Here is a 23,493-nt window from a genome sequence, read left to right on the forward strand (position 1 = left end):
GGCGCGCGCAGGCTATACAAAATCGATAGCCTTGCGCGCGCCGATCCAGGATTTTAGTGGATACGCTCGGCTCCGCGCGTATCTACTAAAATCCAGCGTACTTTTGCTTGAGTCTGATGCGCAAGCAAAAGTAGGCTGATCGCGCTTCTTTTAAAATCTACCCCTATGTGTGTAGCATTGTCAGTGTATACAAAGTTCTACAGATACTTAAGATAAGCTCTTTTCTTCAACATTAGCCAACAAGAATGTTTTTTCCTGCAATAGAAAAAAATACAGTGGACTGAATATTTCTATATATTCAATTATTTATGTTATGTTATGAAATGTTATGTTATATTGCATTTATTTCCCACCTTCCTCAAACAAAAGTTTATCCCAAATTGGTTTTATATCAAAAAATATAATCAAATAATCAAATATATAATATTGTAATACCATACATTAGTAAAATAGAATAAAACATCAATATTGCATTCATAAAACATAAATACATCAGTGAATACAATAATAAATTAGCAATCTGGAATCATGACTCAACCCACCCCACCCTTACTAGGAAAAGATAAGCCACATTTCAACCAATCATATAATTCACATAATTAAAACAATTAAACAAAAACTCACATTAAAATATTCTCAGACAACCCAAGTGCACCCATCATCCTTGAATAACTACCAAAGCTCCAAACCCCCAGTTTCCTTGGTCACTTCCAACCCCCTTAGATTTGTCCCTTTGATCACCTAAATGGCTTCCCTGGATGACATCAGTAAGGATTAGATGGAGGTCAACATTGGGCCAGCACAGGCAGGTGAAATAAGAACATAAGAACATGCCATATTGGGTCAGACCAAGGGTCCATCAAGCCCAGCATCCTGTTTCCAACAGTGGCCAATCCAGGCCATAAGAACATGGCAAGTACCCAAAAACTAAGTCTATTCCATGCTACTGTTGCTAGTAATAGCAGTGGCTATTTTCTAAGTCAACTTAATTAATAGCAGATAATGGCCTTCTCCTCCAAGAACTTATCCAATCCTTTTTTAAATACAGCTACACTAGCTGCACTAACTACATCCTCTGGCAACAAATTCCAGAGTTTAATTGTGCATTGAGTGAAAAAGAACTTTCTACGATTAGTTTTAAATGTGCCACATGCTAACCTCATGGAGTGCCCCCTGCACTTTCTATTATCCGAAAGAGTAAATAACTTGAAACCCCCAATTCTCCTCTCAGATGTTGGACTGGATCTTTTAGGCTGAAAGTCCCAAAAATCACACAGCAGGGAAAACAAACTCTTCTCCTTTCCTCACTCCTCTAGAAAGAAGAACTTCACCAAAATAGTACCCAAAAGTCCTAAAATACAGAGTGGTCACCATCCAAATGCTAGATGTGAGCTCAAGAAAATGTATTTTTCTCTCTTTGAAGCCTTAACCCTTCTTTAAAAATTGCCCATGCCTCACCCCTTTTTTAAATCTTCCAAGATGTGAGCACTGCGGAAATTAAGCGCATATCCAGGCGGCTTTTAAAATCTGCTTGGCACACGCAAGCCTGACTTCTTCATGCATCCCCCACTTGATGTGTGCTGGGCTTTTAAAATTCACCTTTATAAGATATTTCAATGGCATATATTGTTTAAGTGCATTTAGACATGTAAAACCCAGTTTTAAGCACATAAATGCTTTTGAAAATCAAGCCTGAAGGGTTTAAATTGTTTTATGTTTGATGATTTTTATTATTCTTATTTAATTTTGTGGTATGTTTTAATGTCGTAACCCATCCAGAATGCTTCATGACGGCCTAGGCAGGATATAAAAACTTCTAGATTAATAATTGATAAGACAGGCAAAGAAAGAATTTGAAATGAATTTAGCCATAGAAGCAAAAACTCATAATAAAAACTTTTTAAAATATATCCGAAGCAAGAAACCTGTGAGGGAGTTGGTTGGACCATTAGATGACCTAGGGGTTAAAGGGGCTCTTAGGGAAGATAAGGCCATTGCAGAAAGACTAAATGAATTCTTTGCTTCCGTGTTTACTAATGAGAATGTTGGTGAGATACCAGTTTCAGAGATGGTTTTCAAGGGTGATGAGTCAGATGAACTGAACGAAATCACTGTGAACCTGGAAGATGTAGTAGGCCAGATTGACAAACTAAAGAGTAGCAAATCACCTGGACCGGATGGTATGCATCCTAGGGTACTAAAGGAACTCAAAAATGAAATTTCTGATCTGTTAGTTAAAATTTATAACCTATCATTAAAATCATCTATTGTACCTGAAGACTGGAGGGTGGCCAATGTAACCCCAATATTTAAAAAGGGCTCCAGGGGTGATCCGGGTAACTATAGACCAGTGAGCCTGGCATCAGTGCCGGAAAAATAAGGGAAACTATTCTAAAGATCAAAATCATAGAGCATATAGAAAGTCATGGTTTAATGGAACACAGTCAACATGGATTTACCCAAGGGAAGTCTTGCCTAACAAATCTGCTCCATTTTTTTGAAGGGGTTAATAAACATGTGGATAAAGGTGAACCAATAGATGTAGTGTATTTGGATTTTCAGAAGACATTTGACAAAGTCCCTCATGAGAGGCTTCTAAGAAAACTAAAAAGTCATGGGATAGGAGGTGATGTCCTTTCGTGGATTACAAACTGGTTAAAAGACAGGAAACAGAGAGTAGAATTAAATGGTCAATTTTCTCAGTGGAAAAGGGTAAACAGCGGAGTGCCTCAGAGATCTGTACTTGGACTGGTGCTTTTCAATATATATATATATATATATATATAAATGATGTGGAAAGGAATACAACGAGTGAGGTTATCAAATTTGCGGGTGATACAAAATTATTCAGAGTAGTTAAATCACAAGCGGTTTGTGATACATTACAGGAGGACCTTGAAAGACTGGAAGATTGGACATCCAAATGGCAGATGAAATTTAATGTGGACAATTGCAAGGTGTTGCACATAGGGAAAGATAACCCTTGCTGTAGTTACACGATGTTAGGTTCCATATTAGGAACTACCACCCAGAAAAAAGATCTAGGCATCATAGTGGATAATACTTTAAAATCGTCGGCTCAGTGTGCTGCAGCAGTCAAAAAAGCAAACAGAATGTTAGGAATTATTAGGAAGGGAATGGTTAATAAAACAGAAAATGTCATAATGCCTCTGTATCGCTCCATGGTGAGACCACACCTTGAATACTGTGTACAGTTCTAGTCGCCGCATCTAAAAAAAGATATAGTTGAGAAGGAGAAGGTACAGAGAAGAGCAACCAAAATGATAAAGGGGATGGAACAGCTCCCCTATGAGGAAAGCTGAAGAGGTTAGGGCTGTTCAGCTTGGATAAGAGATGGCTGAGGGGGGATATGATAGAGGTCTTTAAGATCATGAGAGGTCTTGAACGAGTAGATGTGAATTGGTTATTTACACTTTCAGATAATCGAAGGACTAGGGGACATTCCATGAAGTTAGCAAGTAGCACATTTAAAACTAATCGGAGAAAATTCTTTTTCACTCATCGTACAATTAAGCTCTGGAATTTGTTGCCAGAGGATGTGGTAAGAACAATTAGTATAGCTGGGTTCAAAAAAGGTTTGGATAAGTTCTTAGAGGAGAAGTCCATTAACTGTTATTAATCAAGTTTACTATGGGGTAGATTTTTAAAAACGGCGCGTTCACGTACTTTTGTTCGCGCTCCAGTCGCAAACAAAAGTACGCTGGATTTTAGTAGATACGCGCATAGCCGCGCGTATCTGCTAAAATCCAGGATCGGCGCGCGCAAGGCTGCCGATTTTGTGCAGCCGGCGCGCGCCGAGCCGCGCAGCCTGCCTCCGTTCCCTCCAAGGCCGCTCTGAAATCGGAGCGGCCTCGGAGGGAACTCGCTTTCGCCCTCCCCTCACCTTCCCCTCCCTTCCTCTATCTAACCCACCCCCCCCGGCCCCATCTAACCCCCCACTACCTTTGTCGGGGATTTACACCTCCCGGAGGGAGAAGTAAATCCCCGCGCGCTAGCGGGCCGCTAGCGCGCCGAGACGCGACCCGGGGGCGGTTCCGGAGGGCACAGCCATGCCCCCGGACCACCCCGGGCCGAAACCACGCCCCCGGGCCCGCCCCCGAAACGCTGCGTCCCGTCCCCAAAATGCCGCGCCGATCGGCCCCGCCCCGACACGCCCCCGACACGCCCCCTCGAAAAACCCCGGGACTTACGCAAGTCCCGGGGCTCTGCGCCCGCTGGCAGGCCTATGGAAAATAGGCGCGCCGGCGTGCAAGGCCCTGCTCACGTAAATCCGGGCGGATTTACGCGAGCAGGGCTTTTAAAATCCGCCCCTTAGGGAATAGCCACTGCTAATAATTGCATCAGAGGCATGGGATCTTCTTGGTGTTTGGGTAATTGCAAGGTTCTTGTGGCCTGGTTTTGCCTCTGTTGGAAACAGGATGCTGGGCTTGATGGATCCTTGGTCTGATCCAGCATGGCAATTTCTTATGTTCTTAAATACCCAATGCAGGGGTGCAACCTATGCTATGCAAGACTAAAGGAATCAGCAAAGACAGAATCAAAATCACCGCAGCAATCAAAAATCGGCCATAGGGTATGGACCAGCAGTATGCTATCTCACTTCCTGGTGTCTCAGCCAGAGTGTCCCATCTGAAGAGGAAAAAGGGAACCTAAAAAGCAGATTCTCCTTCTTCAACTTCTAAAGCAATCAGCCATGCTTAACTTGGGCATAACCTGCTCTTGAGCAGGAAGGAGCCCACCATGCAGCAGCCTCCAATAGGGGTATTGTGGCAAAATTGTGTGCTCCACGCCTACCTCACTATGGGTCCTAAGCTAGAGACAGATATTAGTGGAGATTCCCATGGAATCTCTGCATAAGCCATGTTCTTAGAAATGCAAAGTTGGATGGCAGAGAGGGGTGCTTGATCCAGGATCTTCTGGTTTACAACTCCATGTTAACTCTGTACTACACTGCAGTCCTGCTGCAGGTACATTATTCTGGGAAGAGCATCTTTTTAAAGGTCTCCAATAATAATTGCGATAAGCAGTGGGGTTGTAATTTTGTGACAGCTGCATAAGAAAGTTGACAAAATGCACGCAAGTTTCACCAATTTTCAAAGCAAACTTAGGCCTGGATTTATCAAAATGCGGTAAGTAACGCATGTGATAGCAAAAGGGGTGTGCTTATATAGCATTAATTACCTGTGCAAAGAGCTAAGTTAGCACAAATTGCGATACCATTTCAGATTCTGTGATAAGTGCCAGACCTGTTGTATTTCCTGCATTCAACCACTGGGGGACCATTTTTAGAGAGAGAGAGAGAGAGAGAGAGAGAGAGAGAGAGAGAGAGAGAGAGAGAGAGAGAGACTGGTCATAATATCATGGCCCATAGGTCGGAATTTGTATCCCTATGGTAGGCCCACCTAGTAACTTGAGGTGGGGATTAGGTAAGAGTGTAGGGGGTTAGGGGCCACTTTGCCATTCTAAGTGATACCTACGAACAGAAAAGTGGTCTCTTGTGAAGATTTGCTGGCCTTCGGAGTGAGGAAACTCACTCCAAGATGAAATTTGGGCACGGTTCTCTCAACCTAGCTTGATGGACTCTCTACCTGGGTAACATCAAGCTAGGTTGAGAGAACATTGCCCAAATCTCATCTTGGAGTGAGTTTCCTCACTCCGAAGGCCAGCAAATCTTCACAAGAGACCACTTTTCTGTTCGTAGGTGTCACGTAGCATGTCAAAGTGGCCCCTAACCCCCTACACTCTTACCTAATCCCCACCTCGAGTTACTAGGTGGGCCTACCATAAGGATACAAATACCTACCTATGGGCCATGATATTTTGGCCAGTCTCTCTCTCTCTCTCACTCACAATTCAGTTGAAATCAGACTTACAGGAGACATGGCAATTAAACCTTACCACATGGTCACAGCAGCTAACACAATCCAAAGAGGTGTTGTTAAAATTGGCATTATGGCTGTGTGATAGCCCACCCCTAACTCCTCCTATTTTTGGAATTTGCATCACACCATACGATATGGTGCGATTCGATGCGATAAGCCCTTAACGCATGTGAAAACGCCTTATCGCATTTTGATAAATGATCCCCTTAGCTGCTTATGCTTGCTTTGAAAACTACCCATTCCTCCCCTGCCCCAATAATAACCCTACTCAATTACACCCGCTGAAATTTTGTGCATACTTTTCAAAATCCGAAAGCGTACCGTAGGTGCAAATTCCTCCCCAGCCCCATCTCTGGGAAAGGCTCCGCTCAATCTGGGTGAATTTGCATGCATCCAGGATATATGTGTGGAGGTTTTCCAAGCCTATCAAGCAGGCGATTTCATGACTTACCATTTCTGCAGGCAAGGCACAGTGTAACCTATGAAAACGACTCTGAAAATTGCACTTATTCTGTACTAGGATTTATTCAGAAATGTTTTCTCTAAAGCAAATGCACCACTTAGCAAATTATTTCATCATGACAAGTTTTTCATGGCTAACGTATAACAATTGCTATATTGTCTGTTTTTTCCTTCCCTGAGGCTATTGTGTTTCATAACTTAACGCTAATGTTGTGTACACAAATCTAAATCTTTTCTTAAAAGCCAAAGTCAAATGCCGCAATTAATTCAGGCTGAAATCAGATTATCTCATTTTTAAACATATTTTCTTTCTGCTGCCTTAAGAGAAAGACTAGAAAGATTTGTTGTCTTTTGATTTTTCTTCCTATGTAATTCATAAAACTTTGATCCTTACAGGTGGACTCAATTACCAATTTGCTAAAAGGACCAGCTGTTGCAAGGGCTTTTGAACAGACCAAATACTTCACTCCAGGCCGAGGCCTGCAAGGTAATATTTGAAGTCAGCTATGGAGTCAAAAAGTGGAACTGTTCTGTGTTCCTTGTTTAGGCCTTCACTCCAAGGGATTTGTTTTGCTTTAGATCTATATAGCTGCCTATATTTTTCAATCACTTTGCTTGCAACAGAGGGCTGTGTTAGTACAGTATGTCATATGTTTTCCTTTAAACATAACATAGAAATACAGACTGTGATAACAGATAAGGACTATAAGGTTCATTGATCTGCTCAATTTAATTCTTGTTGTACTCCTCTCGAGTCCCAGTTGATATTTATCTTCCCATTCATTCCTTTGAAAGTAAAGATCCTTTCTTCTTATCCTATGCCTTCTTGAATTCTGTTACTCTTTTGTCTCCTCTACCTCTACTGGTAGACTGTTCCATGCATTCATGATCCTTCCTGTGAAGAAATATTGTATTGATTTAGTTATTCTTGATTTCAAGCCCCATAGCAAGCCACAAAAAAAGTAGATCATCATATACAGATCAGCACAAACAAACCCAACCCAGTGCTAAAATTAAATCAATGTAATAATAAATGTAATACCTAAACATTCAAAAACTGAAAACTCATATAATTTCTGATAGATTTCAGACATAAATCACTTACAATTCAAGAAGCTCCCTTCAAATAACCAGAGGACCACAAGTGGACAACTGGCAAAGAGCTAGCTCTCAATTTTCATCCTTTCTTTTTTTTTTTTCTTTTCTGATGTTACTCCTGAATCTGCTCCCTCTGAGCTTCTTATCAAGACCTCTTTCTTTAGAATTTCCTTTCCTCTGAAAAGTGTTTGTCAGGGGGTTTGCTCTTTCCCCTAGGGCTATAAAAATATTTTTTCTTCAGGGCTACTCTCGCCGTTCTTCCCCTTTTCTCTGCACCTCCCAGGGAGTGAACTCTTTCTCTGGGGGGGAAGAAAATCCTTTGTGGCCCAGGTGATGCAGTACCTCTCCTGATATGTGTGTGTGTGTGTGTGTGTGTGTGAGTCTGTGAGTCTCATAGCTGTAGTATTCCCCTCAGGAACAAACAGGCGGGTCTCAGACTGGGTATTCAGATAAGGTTTATTGAGTATCTCCAAAATGTTAATCACTTTCCACAAATGAAACTATACTTTTGATCTATTTATATTGTCTCTTTGCTGGGATGCTTGTATCCGTCTAGTGCCTGGGAGGGAACTTGCCACTGTCTCCTCATTTGTGCAAACAGCCTAGTAATTTGGGGAATCCTAGGGGGGAGCCTTTTGCTGTGAAAAGATCCTACCTGAGCCAAAGTTCTGTCTTGAGCCCACAGCCTGTGTCCTGATCTCTTTGGGGCCTGAGATCCAGTTGGGAGTCTCTAGATCTTGATGTTACAATCTCTTCTCTCCTTACACTCTGTGTGACTTCTCTGTGAGAGAAACCTGATGTTCCAGTCTTGACAAAAGCTCTCTATCTCCTTCCTCCAAGTTGTGAAGAGGGGTGGGAAAAAACCTCCTCACTAACAAACATTGAAAAATCCATATGTGTCTAAGTTCCAAATATCTCATGCTGGTTAGTGCTGTTATTGGTCTTGCTTCCTCTGGGGAGTAGAGGGGTTGCTCACAGGTCTTCAGCCCCTGCTCTCAAGATTGGGGAGACTGACTCTCTCCAAAGCACAGGGTATTCCCCAGAAAAAAAAAATGAATCCAAAAGTTGTGCAGACTCTACAAAAATCTCTCTCTCTTTAAAAAGGGAGGCAGCCCCTCTCAGACAGGGAGTGTACTGATGAGGAATCTCCTCTAAATGCAAGAAAAATACCAAGTTGTATTGGTGGGACCAACTCAACAGGGTGAAAAATTACCACACTCTCTCTACCTTTAGCTCTATCTTATGACCTTGGAATAACCAATCCAGTCAGCTCAGTGGAGAGACTGAAAAAAATAGAAAATCCCACTGCTGTTACTAATCCTGATGGTAAGGGACCTAAGGCCATCTAGTGGTGAACCGAAGGGTCAGGCAAGTATATTATTTATGTAGCCCCCGTCCCAGCCAGTTCTTGAGCATGGAGGCACACAGGGAAGGCCGTGGATTGCGCAAGCCTCCATGATTTCCTGGAAGGAAAAGTTATACTTTTTAAGGCCCATAGGATATGGGGTTCTTCCTAATCACCAGTCAAGCACTCCAAAAAGACATGATCTACACCGGTGCTGTTCAAAAGAAAAATCTTACAACAATGTTGGGGAATAACTAGTATACAATTAATAGTGAAAAATAACTAGCTATATATTTGTTGCTGAGAATCTATATTAAATCTCCAATATTATCTTTATTTTAAAATCATACAACTTTATTTCTCTCAATATAACTAAACTATTCTTTATTTCAGAGAAAAGACCTCAGTATTGGCAAGAGATCCAAAATTTTGGAAACTGTTTTAAAGCCAATTGTTTCAGTCACTGGTCTTGTATTCTCTTATTTTTATTTTAATAAAATTATTCAAAAAAACTCCTTATTGTTTGTGCGGTGTCACTTTGATCTGATGTTAACCTATTATTTGATGAACTTAGCAATATTTATCTTAATGAGGAGAATTTCACTCCTTATAATTGTATCCAAAGTCACAACTTGAGTGCCATTTACTTTACTTGATCTTTATGAAATCATCGTATTTCTCTAAAAATCATGGCTATCTCGTTATAGCTCCAACTTGGAAATTGATCTTTTTCAGGCAGCAGACTAATGAAGTCAGAGGCAGGCCAAGGTTGGGGCAGGCAGCTAGCAAGAATGGTCAGATCCAGGCAGGGGGTCAGGTCCAGGTGGCAGGCAATTGTGGTCAGGCCCAGGCAATCATGACTGGGTCCAAGCAAGGGGTCAAGGCCAGGTGGAAAGGCAATGCTATGGGGCCTTTACTTAAACAGCTCAATAGGGCTGATGTCATCAGGAGGTACTGCTCTAGATTTCCCACTGTGCACCTAAGGATAAATGGTGCAGCGTCAGTGGTATACAATGTTGGTAACATCCTGTTGCTTCAGGAGGCCTCCGGCAGAATCGAACAGCAGCTGTAGTGAGTGTGGCAGCTCGCGGGATAGTCCCATGACCACAAAATATATCAGGATCCATATGAATGACTTTACAGCTGTATTTGATTTTTCAGTTTATTAACTGCAAGCTCTATTTTTCATTAAACCCAAAGACCTTTAAAGTTAGAAGTTGTTCTCGTACTTTAGAGGGCTCTGGATTTAATGAAAAATAGAATATCATGTAGGCTCCTTTGGTTTCAAGAGATCACAGATATTATGATGACAAATATTCTTCTGTTTTAAATACTTTGGACCAAATAGTCATTCGTCAAGATTTTATATCACTATGATTTCTTGTCTACAATATTCAGATGCCAAATTTAGGAAGAGGACTAAATCTTCTTAGGACAAAGCTAAATATCCCTCTGTGTCAAAACGCATTTTTGAACAGAATGAGAAAATATGTAGCAGGCTGAACATTTCCAGATAGTCAGCCAAAACTGCCTCAGATTTTCGCAGACTAGAGTCTTATGTGCTTATTTTTAATCTACTGTCAGCTGGCATACAATGAATGTAAGAGGGGTGATAGGTTATCAAATAAAACCTTTCACCCCTAACCTTTTCACACCATGGTTTACAAAATGCATAAGGCCTGGGCAAATCCTCTGAGGACCACAAGAAGAAATGAAAAAATAAAGTTGGGAAAGAGACATCTGGCCATCACCTGCTTTTACAGCTTGAGCCTCCTTGCACAGAGCAGCAGTTACAACCCTGAACACCTTGCTGGGCAGACTGGATGGACCAGTTTGGTCTTTATCTACCGACATTTACTAAGTTAAAGATCTGCCAAAAATGAGAAAGGAAGAAGAAAAATCAAGACAACAAAAAGATAGAGCAGAATGGACATTATCTTTCAAAAGCTAGCAGAAGGCTCCAAATGATTCAGAAAAGCCTACAATTTAAACATCATAAAGGAAGCAACAAAGCCTACCGCAATCCTGGCAGAAGACAGAGATTCGAAAAGGTACTGGGAGGGTAGGAGGGTTAGGGTTCAGATGGGGATGGTGGAGGCAGAGGCAGGAAAGGGAGTGAGGCAAAAGAGGACTCCCTGTTGGAACATTATGGTGAACCAGAGAATGGGTGGGAGGAGGGGAGACGCTGCCCTGGCTTCCCTTACACTTTGTTAGAATTCCCTACCACAGTATTTGAAAAATTAAACTTGGCTATTAAAGTTCAGGAAATTGATAGAGGCCTTTTTTTTCCAACAGGCTTTTATTATATGAGGGTATCATTGTGATAAGCTAATATGACATGGAAAAAGCATGGGACTGATCAAGTGTAAGTGATTTTAGTCTTAGGTAGCATGATGATTGTGTATGTATGAGTCATGTTTAATGCTTTTAATGTTGTGTTTTTTAATGTTGTAATTGTAGATGTGCCACTTATAAGCCGCCTAGAAATGTTGCTCGGCGGGAAATACATTTTAAATAAATAAATAATGTCTTGTCATAGGGGGTTTGGCAGTAGGGGTGAGGGAGGATCAGCCCAGTAGGGCCAATGATCTATGCTTGGGTGGGGGGGGACAGGGAACTGTAATTCAGGCTGCTTTAAAAAAAAATCATGACGAGAATATCTTAAAGTGAAGGGGGATCCAAAATGGCACACTAGCTCGGCATTCATGCGCTCCTTTTTGCCTGTGCTCCGTTACCTTTGAAATGTCTCACTCCATCCATAAATGGAGGGCCCGGGAGTGCGAGGCTTAGACGGCTCCCCCGTTTGGCCTTCCATCTGGACCTATGGATGCACATGTACGTTGGGGAGCTAGAGCTCCAAGCGGGGGCTCGCTAGAGGTAGATCGGGGAGGAAGATGAACTCAAACACCTCTCTGAGCTGATTACATCTTTGTCCCCGGAGCAGAGGACGCCCCCTGTTAATCCTGCTGAGGCAAGGCTGCAGGAACCCCAGTGAGGTACTGAATCTCCAGAAGTGGCTGTTGTTCATGTGCCTTGTTCTGAGCTCAAGGATCCTGCCTGATCTGCCCCATAGCCATTGGAGACTCTCGGCATTTCAGGGAAGGTTGCTGGAAGTATTGCTCCATGGCAGGTTGAAGATGTCCTGGTTGAGCCTTTACAGATAAAATCTTTGTACTTGATAACACTTAAGCAGTTTATCCTAGAATCTATATGGGAAGCAATTCAAATGTTAAACTAAAATACTTCCACTCAATTTTTACCATTGTGTCCATTATTAATACATTTGATTCCCATTTGAAACAAGTGAAAAAAGAATCTGGGGAGAATAAGGGATTGTGTGAAATTTTCAAAAGTCAACTGGAAAGCTCTTTTGCTTTACAGCAAGTTCTCCACACAGAAAATTTGTTACTATCAAATAAAATTGAGTTCATGGAATGTCAACGACAAGGAAGGAATCTTTGTTGTATAAACTTTCCTAAGGATCCATTAGTTTCACCTAAGGATATGTGGAAGAGATATCTAACGGACGTTCTCAAAATTCCTGAGCAAGCTTTTCCAGTAATATTATGGATCAACTATATGCCTCCCTTTAAGAAAGGCTCCTTAGATTCAAACAAAATGCAGCCTGATAATTTAAATCTTATTGCAATTTTGGAAAAATCAAAAGGAAACATAGTTACTCTGGCTACTTTAATTGTTTCCTTTTTATTAGAATATGATAGAGATTGGATTCTTAAGATGTGTTTTCACCATCATATGTAATCCTTTTTAAATTTGAAAGTTCAGATTTTTCCTGATCTTGCTAAACAGACACAGAAGAGGAGATGACAATTTCTGTTATTAGAATCCCAGGTTCTTCAACTTGGAGCTTTTTTCCTTCTTAAATTTCCCTGTCAATGTTTGATAAAGTATCGTGATGTTTCGTATGTTTTCTTGCAACCATGTCAATTAACTGCTTTCTTAAGTAATAAATGTGGGGTTAACTTAAGTTCATCTCCTCTTGCATAGATGGAGAGTAGATTGTCCAGTAATAAGTCCTCTTGTTGTAATAAGCTACCCCCTTTATGCTAGTGTTTTCTTCTATTTTTCAGTAAATTTTCCTGGGGTTGTATATTCGGATCCCCTCTTTGAGGTCTAGAAGTTAATATGACAATATTTTATTTTTAATTTGTAATTCATATTTATTTGATTAATGTATGTCACATTTATTATTGCCATTCAAGTGGATTCTTGATTTATTTTTGGAAATGTATAAATAAAAAATAGTAAAAAAAATCATGGCACCTTAACTGGCTGCAAGATGCAAATTATTCAAAAAAAGTAATAAGTCCCATATTAAATAGCCACACTTAACATTGCAAACAATTCTGAATTCCCTGTCATTCGAATGAGAAGGGTTCATTTGTCAAACCAATAAGTTGATGTTTCCAGACTCTTAGGCCTGGATTTTCTAAGGTCGCAGACCTTAGAAAATCTGGCGATAACGGGAAGGGGGGGGGGGGGGCGAAGAGGGGGCAGGCCTGCGAACGCCAGCAGCGATAGCACCATAAAAGTGTAGTTATTTGGTGCGAAACTGGCGGTGATAAGGGTCCTTACCTTTCGCTGCCAGCGATGTCTCCGCAGAGTCGGCCCCAGTGCCGCCCTGACTCCTCCTCTTCTGGGGCCGACTCCACCCCCATTTAGTGATCACATGCAAAAAGGGACTTTTCGCGTGCGATCACTTTTGAAAATGACCCTCTTAGTCTTAGTTGGAAAATGATGAATGCATATGTGAGACTTTGATTAAACTTTCAATATTGCACAAAATTGTGTCCCACATAGTGGAAGCCAGAGTTAGATGAAACAAAGAACCTTTAATGGGCAATACAGAATTGTTTGCAAAGTTAAGTGTGGCTATTTAATGTGGGACTTTTTACTTTTTTGAATAAATAACGTATATACTATGAAATACAAATGAGTTTGCAAGCTTGTACTATGGATATTTATTTCTGCCAGCCATGATTTAGATCTGAGGTTGCCTCTTGCAGCTGGTAGGACTATTTTTATGAGCTGGCTTTTTCATCCATGAAACTTAATAAAACACCTGTCTGAGTTATATAATTGTTTGGGAAACACTAGGTGGTTCATTTATATTACCAGTGAATGTCATATTATTTTTGAACTATTATCTGAGACATTTTTTAGCCCACATATTGTTTATAAATGAATCTACCACGGTTTGTTGGTTCCCATCATGTTCATTTTTAAGCAGTGTAGATTTTAAAATCCCTTTGAATAATAGCATGTATTAAACAGTACTAAGATATATATGAAAGGTTTTTTTGGTATGTAGTTTTGTACAATTGAGTTATTTCCTGTGCTCACTAAATTGAAACACATTTTAGCCATCAGCACAAGATTTCATTCATGATTTTGAGTTGACAAGTAAATCTTAAAATGCAGTCCAACAGAGATATTCTATCTGGATGTTTATTAGAAAGTGTTTTTCTCAAATGAAACCTTGCCCCTCTTGAAACAGCCTCATTCCTCATTCTTATGAATTTCTTTCTTCTTAGTTGAGTAACTTTTGTTATATCAGGGAATACCCATATTTGTTGACTGTAGAATTCTTGGGCTTGGTTTCTGAATGCCATCCTTAATACCGAGTCTCTTTCTGAGGAAAAGGTGAATGTTACCAATAGTGTAGCACGAGAGTCTATTATTATTTCTTGAGACACTTCAAGGATTGCAGACAGGTTAATTGATATTCCATCCTGTTGTATATCATTTCTCACTTCTTTATTCATAGGGATATAAAATATCCTAGATATTGCAGGAATAGCTTGCTCTGGATATTTCAGGACATTCATTAAGTAACTTTTGAACAAATCCTGAGAAGATGCCATCTTTGACTTCGGGAAATTTAATATTCTCAAATTAGATCTTCTAAGGTCAGATTTTCCAACCTCCTGTTGTATATGCTTTCAGATTTAACCAAGTTATCTTGTACCTGTTGCATATTTTCAACTTTAGTTTCCTCTTCTTTCACTGATGATTCAAGAGTATTCACCTTGTTCTCCAGACTCTGCATTTTATTCATATTTTCTTTAACCAGTAAAGTTAAATCTTTTATCGATTTGTCCATTGATAATAATACACCCTATATTTGTTCCAAAGTAATTTTAGTAGGTTTTATAAGAGGTTGGTCACAAATTATCTTAATATCCAGCTCTTTTTTTCCTGGCTCTGCTGGGCCCTTCCCTCCATTGGTACAGAGCTGCTCCTCTACCGTCACACCCTTGGAGCTCTGGAACACTGAGCTCACCAAAGCTGATGGTCCTCCATTTAAGCTTCTCGGGAGTTGCGAGGTCCTCTGAGACTGATCCTTCCTTCCGCTCACTCCTCGGGTCCTCTGATTTCTCAGGGGATCCGTAAGGGGGTCTGAGGACTAGGGATGTGCAGAGGGACGCCATACATTGCATTCGGGATTCATATTTGTCGGGGGCAGATACGTTGCATTTTGCAAAGGGGGCCCCGATACATTCATGCGTTAATTCTTATTCATATCCCGCTAAAATTGAATTAACTACAACCTCCCACCCTCCTGACCCCCCCCCCTCCCCCCAAGACTTACCAAAACACCCTGGTTGTCCAGCAGGGGGTCTGGGAGCCATCTCCTGCACTCATACCCTCGGCTGCCGGTATTCAAAATGGTGCCGATAGCCTTTGAACTTACTATGTCACAGGGGCTACCGGTGCCATTGGTCGGCCCCTGTCACATGGTAGGAGAAATAGATGGTTGGCGCCATCTTGTGCTCCTACTATGTGACAGGGGCTGACCAATGGCACCAGTAGCCCCTGTGACATAGTAAGGGCAAAGGCTATCAGTGCCATTTTGATTACTGGCAGCCGACGGCCTGAGTGCAGGAGATTGCTCCTGGACCCCTTCTGGACCACCAGGGACTTTTGGCAAGTCTTGGGGGACCCTCCTGACCCCCACATGACTTGCCAAAAGTCCCTGGTGGTCCAGCAGGGGTCCAGGAGTGACCTCCTGCACTCGGGCCGTTGGCTGTCAGTATTCAAAATGGCACCGATAGCCTTTGCCCTTACTATGTCACAGGGGCTACTGGTGCCATTGGTCAGCCCCTGTCACAAGGTAGGAGCACAAGATGGTGCCGGCCATCCATTGCTCCTATCATGTGACAGGGGCCGACCAATGGCACTGGTAGCCCTGTGACATAGTAAGGTCAAAGGCTATCGGTGCCATTTTGAATACCGGCAGCTGAGGGTATGAGAACAGGAGATGGCTCCCAGACCCCCCGCTGGACCACCAGGGAGTTTTGGTAAGTCTTGGGGGGGTCAGGAGGGTGGGGGGTTTATTTAAATTCGCTCCTTCAGATGGCCGAATAATTCGGTGAAGATTTGTTGTATTCGTGGGGAATCACGATACATTTCACTTCCCCACGAATACAACGAATATGGCCCTATATATCACGGATTACCAATACGTAGGAAACGAATGCATGCCCGTACTGGGAACTATTGGCGTGCCGGGGCTGAGGGATGTTTCCTCTGCCTGAGGCGTCCGCATCTGCTCGTCGCTGATGTCTCTCGCGGCTCCTCCCTCTAGCTGTGAAAGCATGGACCCTGCTTGCATCGATTTGATCGTCGGTTGTCGAAATCCGGGAACAAGAGTAGAGGTAACAGCCTCTCTGATTCTTGCCTTCCTTTTGGTGTGGGGCATGTTTAATTTCAATAATTAAGAAACAGCTCCAAATTTCGGCTAGTATCAGAGGGAATCTGAAAGACTGAGTCGCTAGCATGTTTCCTGCTAAATGTATAATCGTATTTCAAAATTCAAGATATGTTTTTACAGAACCAGTGCAACTATGTATATATCTGGACTCTCATTCCTGATGTGACTCTGCTTGGGATTGGTAAAAATGTATAACAAGGGCTTAACTGAGACATTTTTTAGCCCACATATTGTTTATAAATGAATCTACCACGGTTTGTAAGTTCCCATCATGTTCATTTTTAAGCAGTGTAGATTTTAAAAGCCCTTTGAATTATAGCATGTATTTAACAGTACTAAGATTTATATGTATGAAAGGTTTTTTTGGTGTGTAGTTTTGTACAACTGAGTTATTTCCTGTGCTCACTAACTTGAAACACATTTAGCCATCAGCAAAAGATTTCATTCACGATTTTGAGTTGACAAGTAAATCTTAAAATGCAGACAGTCCAACAGAGATATTCTATCTGGATGTTTATCAGAAAGTGTTTTTCTGCTTTTTTTTCTTAGAATTCCAAGAAGAAATGGAACCTAAACTTAGCTGTCCTAAGCGCTTACGACTTCACATCAAGCAAGATCCTTGGAATCTTCCCAACAGTGTTCGAAATCTTGCACAGAACATCAGAATATATGTGGAAGGTTAGTCATAAAAACATTATTGGCATACATTTAGGTAAAATGAAAGAAATTTGCCATTTTTTATGGAGTTAGCACTAACCCACAAAATACTAGACTATATACCATTCAAAAACAACAATCTCCCACTCGTCGGAGCAGTACATTTATACACAATACAAAATATACTTTATCTATTCTCTTAGCACAATTATTTAATAATCTGCCTATAACATTACATTAAGCTCTAAGTATTAATAGAAATAAACAAACTAAGTATATGGTGAAAAAAAACACAATTGAAACCACTGCCCCAATGCTTAAAACATTAAAGCATACTAATGTCTGTAAACTTATCGCATAGGAAGTTCAATATTCTAGATTTAAAGAAGATTGGAATAGATTCTTCAGATCTTCAGTGTCTTGCAATGCTATAAAAACACTTTTATGAAGAAGAAATTTCTTTTAATCTAAGAGTCTCACCGAATTGATCAATGTTGACCTCAATTCATTGTTAAAAAATTGTATTGTAATCCAAGACTGGTTTCACATTTAGCACACAAATGGCAGAACATTCAATTTTACATTCTTTTTTCCAGATATCCAATCCAAAGTATGGTAAACCTCCTTTAAACAATTTTACTTTTCGTCCCACCATGATTTCAAACTTGCCTAACACTGCAGCATTTTAGCAACTGCTTTCCTGTGTCAGGAGCAAATCTTGTTAATTTTCAAAAAGAAAAGTATATTACATTCTATTCATATAAGCAAATAAGTAACAACTATCACCCTATGCTTTGTGCACAAACTTACTTGGACCCTAGGTATCTCACTATTACATTTCGAATAATGGAGGCTCTAAAAATGTCATCATACTTCCCCGTAGTTAGCTTCTCATTATCCAATCAAATGCTACCTTTTAACAATGAATAATTTATTTCTTTTTTTGAATTGAGGTCAACATAGATCAATTCGAAGAGATTCTAGGATTGAAAGAGGCTTCTTCTTCTTTATAAAAGTGTTTATATAACATTGCAAAACACTGAAGATCTAGAGAATATTGTTATGCTTGCTGCGGGAAGGTCCAGCAAGTGGCTTCACCCACCCTGTCACATGGTAGGAGCACTTTACTCATCAGCCTCTATTATACTATACTCTAGGGGCTGATGTGTAAAGATGGCCGGCGCCATCTTTAAAGATGGCACAGGCCATCCAGTGCTCCTACCATGTGACAGGGGCCGGCCAATGGCACGGATACCCTGTCACATGGTAAGGGCAAAGGGGCATCGGCGCCATTTTTTTTTAGCGCAGCTGATGCCTGGGAACGGGAAATCGCTCCCCGAGGCCCCCCTGGACCACCAGGTAATTTTAAAAGGTTTTGGCGGGGTCGGGAGGGTGGGGGAGGCTAAGGGGGGTTGATTTAAAGGGTCGGGTGGTTTTTTTTTTAGCGGCGCGAGCCTCCCTAAAAAAAAAATTAGCGATGTGAATTGGAATCGGAAACGATTCCAATTCACATATCTTATCGATCAGATTCTCCCCCCCCCCCCCCCAGCCGAACCTGATCGTTAAGACGATCTGGCACACGATTCACATCTCTAGTAAAGAATAAGAGAAAGGAAGGCATAGAGGGAAAGAGATATCATAAGGAGCTGAAAATAGAGACTGTGGCAGGTTTACAGTAATTGTCTATCACTTTCAATTGAGGGGTTAGGGTATAGTCTAAATAATTTAGTTAAGTGAATAGCTTAGCTGAGTCCTTCTATGTATTTTTCCTACAAACCCTTTCGCAGTCCTTTGCTGTATAACTGTAGGCCACTCCCTCACTTATGGGATTGTTTACCTGCTATATGTTTTTTGTTTTTTTTCAAATGCAGAATGTAATAATTGATTGGAATTATAACTACTTGGTTTATACTGAACAATATTGTATTCTGAAATTGCACGTTGCTATCTTTCATCTATAAGCAGCTGCCTTTTAATTGAGCCTATACTATTACATCAATATGGGGTTCACATAAATCCCTAAATGTCCTTGACCTAATACGTGAATTTTAAAAGTCCTGCACATGCCACAAGCAGGAGACACACATCTAGCCGGCGTGCACTGAGCATATTTTAAAAGCTGCCCACGTATGCGCATATCTTCCAATGCACGCACAAGTGAGAAAACCAAAAAGGGGCTTGGTCTGGGTGGGGCAAGGGCAGGACATGTACATTCCAAGACTTTAAGTAAGCAAAGAATCAAGAAGCAAACCACCTCTCAGACTAATCAGACATCAACACGTAAAGAGAGGGAAAAGGATCACAGTCCAATCACAAAAGTCTAGAGAAGAGTTTTTTGGAAGGAAATGACAATATGACAGTATCATAGAAAATATTCATATCAGTTATGAATCATATTTATAAGCCTCTTTTGGCTTGGCTTAAATGTTTCATCGATTGGGCTAAGTATTCTCTCTTCAACGTTCTTTTTGTGGGAATTTTAAAAAGAAAATTGTGGGTAGTTTAAATGTGGGAATTTTGTTATTTTTCCATGGGAATTCTTTGAAAAAACCGTTTGGTAGTTTAAGTAATTTATTTATTAAAATATGTTTTGGGAATAAAAATTTAAGAAAATAGATTTAGCAAAATGACAATAAATGATTGAATACATCATATTGCTCTGAAAGCTGAATACAGCTTGCGGCCCATTGCGTGGCGAGAGGCTGCAGATTAAAATTTGAGAGCGATTTCTATGATATTGTCATTTGCTTCCAAAAAATATTTCTCTAGACTTTTGTGATTGGACTGTGATCCTTTTCCCTCTCTTTACGTGTTGATGTCTCATTCCAAGACTTTAACATGAAATGTGTGCATGTTTACACATACAAGTGCATGCTGGGGTCCCCTGCTGCGTAACTTTACTACTCCTATGGATGGCGTGTAAGTAAAAACAAAAAAACTAGGCTAGTCAGAGGGGTATTAAGGGTTGAGGCTCAGGGGAAAAGGGAGGCTAATAACCTAGGTGGGTTTGGAAGTCCTATCTCTTAACTGGGAGAACTGGGAACAAACTGGGAAAACTAGTAATGGCGTCAGCACATGTCCCTTATAAAATTCCCCACTTACATGGTAGAGGTGGCATTTGCGCGCATATGCGCATGTCCATATAAAATTGTGCACACATGTACGCGCATTCAGTCTACCTTATACCATGCGTGCATATATTTATTTTTTTTATGTTATTTATTCAAATGCTTATATTCCACGCCCTTGGATCAGATAGATTGCTCGGTGCGGATTATGTATGCCATTGAATTGTCCATAGGATATACTTAAGTGCATTTTACTCGAGTAAATGGCTTTTGAAAATTGCTACAATAATAGCTCTTTTTACGCAAGTAACTCCTTTTCAAAATTACCCCCATACAGTATAAATATAGACACATCTATATCTATTATTTAGATAATACATTACTCCTTTGTCAAACTAGATATTACATTCAGGCAGCTTCCGGTTGCTCGTCTGGCTGGAGCAAATCTTTTACTTGATTCCAGTAAATTCAGTGCTCTGATCAGTTCTGCTGAATATATGAATCCCTTGCCCGTATCCCAGCATTCTATATTCCATATGTGGCAGGGGGCTTTCCCTCACTCTTAGAGTTTGAAGCTAGAAGAGTTGTTCTAGAATCCTATAGCTAGTACTGTTTCAATGAAGAAAGTACTCTACAGATTATCGATGATATATCGGTGATAAATAGTGCCTGCATTTGTAATAGAGTGGTTGCACAATAAAGATGTCTTAATCACAAAAACTCAGAAGAGGATATGTTAAAATTATATTACCACACAATTCATCTCAGTAGTTAATTGTCTTTTTAAAGGGGGGGAGGATTTTAGTATAGTGACAATTTGATATTTTCCACATATATAATAAGAGGAAGAGGGAGATGTTAAACAATTAAGTTTCATCCATGCGACTCTTTTCTTTAGCCAAGGCGGCTTCCAATTTGGCTGGAACATCAAAAGATTTAGTGTTGTTGTCATCTTCATTCATGTTGGATATTGCAATCCATATCGTACTCCCAATTGTTTTCATAGTACCTTAAATGTAGCAATTGTGTGCGGAGGAATGCAGTTGTTTTGGCTAAGTCCAGGACAAAAAAGGATTTTGTATCCCTAATATAATACTGGTGTTTTAACTCGGCCTGCAGCCAATATTTCAAGTGCTTGTGGGTACAGCAACACTTTAAAAACAATTGGCCTTGTATTTCCCCATGAAGAGCACGATAGGCACGCTCAAATTCAAATAGTCTCTCAAATGATAGACGCAATACCTGAGTCACTATAGATTCAATAAAGTGCACAATGTTTGTATTCTCCACTCCTTCCAGCAAACCCAAGAGGTGGATACTGCTCCTGCGTCCTCAGTTGGAGAGATCTTCTAACATCGCATGCATGGCGGTTAGCTCTACAGAGTAGTAGCTCAATGTATCAGGAACTTCATCCAGGTCGGCCAGCTGCCCTTTGTATTTACAAGCTGCCACTTGTAGTGCAGTAAATTGATTTGTAAGGTGCTCTAAATCTAACTTAATCTTGCTGGTTGCCTTAAAGTTTTGCTCCATTAGATTTTAATTCCTTGTCATTCAAGTAGCACCTTTTCCCCCATCATGGATTTTGCTTTTGCCCTATTCTTTTTTTTTTTTTGGGGGGGGGGGGGGTCTTGTTTAAGTCGCTTGACACCCGAGGAGGACCCTTGGTAGGAATCACTTTTTGAACATTTGCCACGCATTGAAATGCTAACCTCCAAATTTGCAGGCATTGGAGCACATCAAAGATATAAGGGTCAATTTTAAGACCTGCGTACGTGTTATAAAATATATCTGCTCACACATGTGTGGTAGATTTTAACATACTCATGCGCATGTGCAGGCAGCTGGCCTCCTCCACGTGTAGGGGTGGAAAACTTTAAAAGGTCACAAGCAGCAACAGGAGTAGGGCTTCCCCAGTTCCCTATACCCCTACCTAACCTTCCTACCATTTCCCCTCTGCTCTCCTCCCTGATTCCAAACCCCTTCCTAGATACTTACTTTTTTTTTTGTTAGATTATTTACTGCTCCTCAGAAACAGGAGAAATCTCCGCATGCTGGTCGGCTTCCGGCACGCACTTTCTCAGGACAGCATTCAATGGAGCTGTCTCAGCCTGCCCCCTGTCCAGTCCCCAATCCCTGGCCTGCTCCTGCCCCCTGCCCCCCGTCCTGCCCAGACGCCACCCCCATGGCCCGCCCCTTTTGAGAGGCCCGGCACTTCAGCGCATAACAGGGGTTACACGCATGGCTGGGTCCTTCCAAAAATGTGCGTGGCGCACACAAGGCCAAGCCATTCACATAATCCCCTGTTTTACGCATGCAGGCTTCTGAAAATTAGCCCGTTAAAGTTTAGTGTGAAAGGTATGAGAGAAAGCAGGTTAGGTGTCCATCTTGTAAGCACTCGTATTCTGCTTTCAAAATTATTTTAGACATTTTTTTATCCAATGAAGGATTCTACTAATTTAACCACATCTATCTCTTATAAAATGCAGTTCAATTCCCCAACATTGACACCTGACTACTTAAAACAGTTGTCATTCCTGGAACACATAAATACTCTAACAGGGGTCCATTGGCAATGCATTCTGGATCTATGATATGGTTTAGCTGATATACCCCCTTCTTTCCCCACCTCTTCCCAGGCAGGTGTAACCATTAGGTGAACTAGGCAATCATCCAGAGCATGAATAATTTTGGGGGCAGCACTGACACAATCAGCAGCAGCCACACTGCTTTTCTTTCTATGTAGGGCTTAATAACAATTATATCAAATAAATAATTCTTACTAAATAATATTTGAGAGTATGGACCCACAATTCTGAAAGAGAAACTTTCTGAATGGGGATCGGTCTTTTCACTGACAGCTGCCAGTGGAGGGACTAATCAGACCGCAGCAAAGGTGTGAATAAATTAATATTAAGTGTCGAATTTATTCACTACTTCACTGTCTGCTGATTGGTCCCTCCACTATCAATTGTCAGTGAAGGACCAATCCCCTTTCAGAAAGCTGTGCTTTCAGAATGCTGGAAGAGGATTGATCCTTTCACTGACAGATAGTGGAGGGACCAATCGGCTGCCAGTGAGGGAACAGCCCTGCAGGAGGTCTTCTATGGTTGTAGTTCTATGTGTGTGTGTGTGTGTGTGGGGGGGGGGGGGATTTGGAGGACTCCATCTGTTTTGATGGGTAGTAGGGGGTTCCAGATGATGGAAGTTCTGCTCTGGCCCGATTTA

The 23,493-nt window shown here is 41.1% G+C and overlaps 1 protein-coding gene across 1 annotated transcript in view; it reads left to right on the forward strand.

Moving 5' to 3' along the window:
- PREX2 (phosphatidylinositol-3,4,5-trisphosphate dependent Rac exchange factor 2) overlaps nt 1-23,493 on the forward strand; it is a 922,406-nt gene that overhangs the window by 527,188 nt on the left and 371,725 nt on the right. The window contains exons 29-30 of the mRNA XM_029591436.1: nt 6,762-6,852; nt 17,093-17,221. Coding sequence (XP_029447296.1) covers nt 6,762-6,852; nt 17,093-17,221 — 220 coding nt within the window. The remainder of the gene's footprint in view (nt 1-6,761; nt 6,853-17,092; nt 17,222-23,493) is intronic.

The sequence above is a fragment of the Rhinatrema bivittatum genome, chromosome 2 (genome assembly GCF_901001135.1).
Source record: "Rhinatrema bivittatum chromosome 2, aRhiBiv1.1, whole genome shotgun sequence".
Classification (NCBI taxonomy): Eukaryota; Metazoa; Chordata; class Amphibia; order Gymnophiona; family Rhinatrematidae; genus Rhinatrema; species Rhinatrema bivittatum.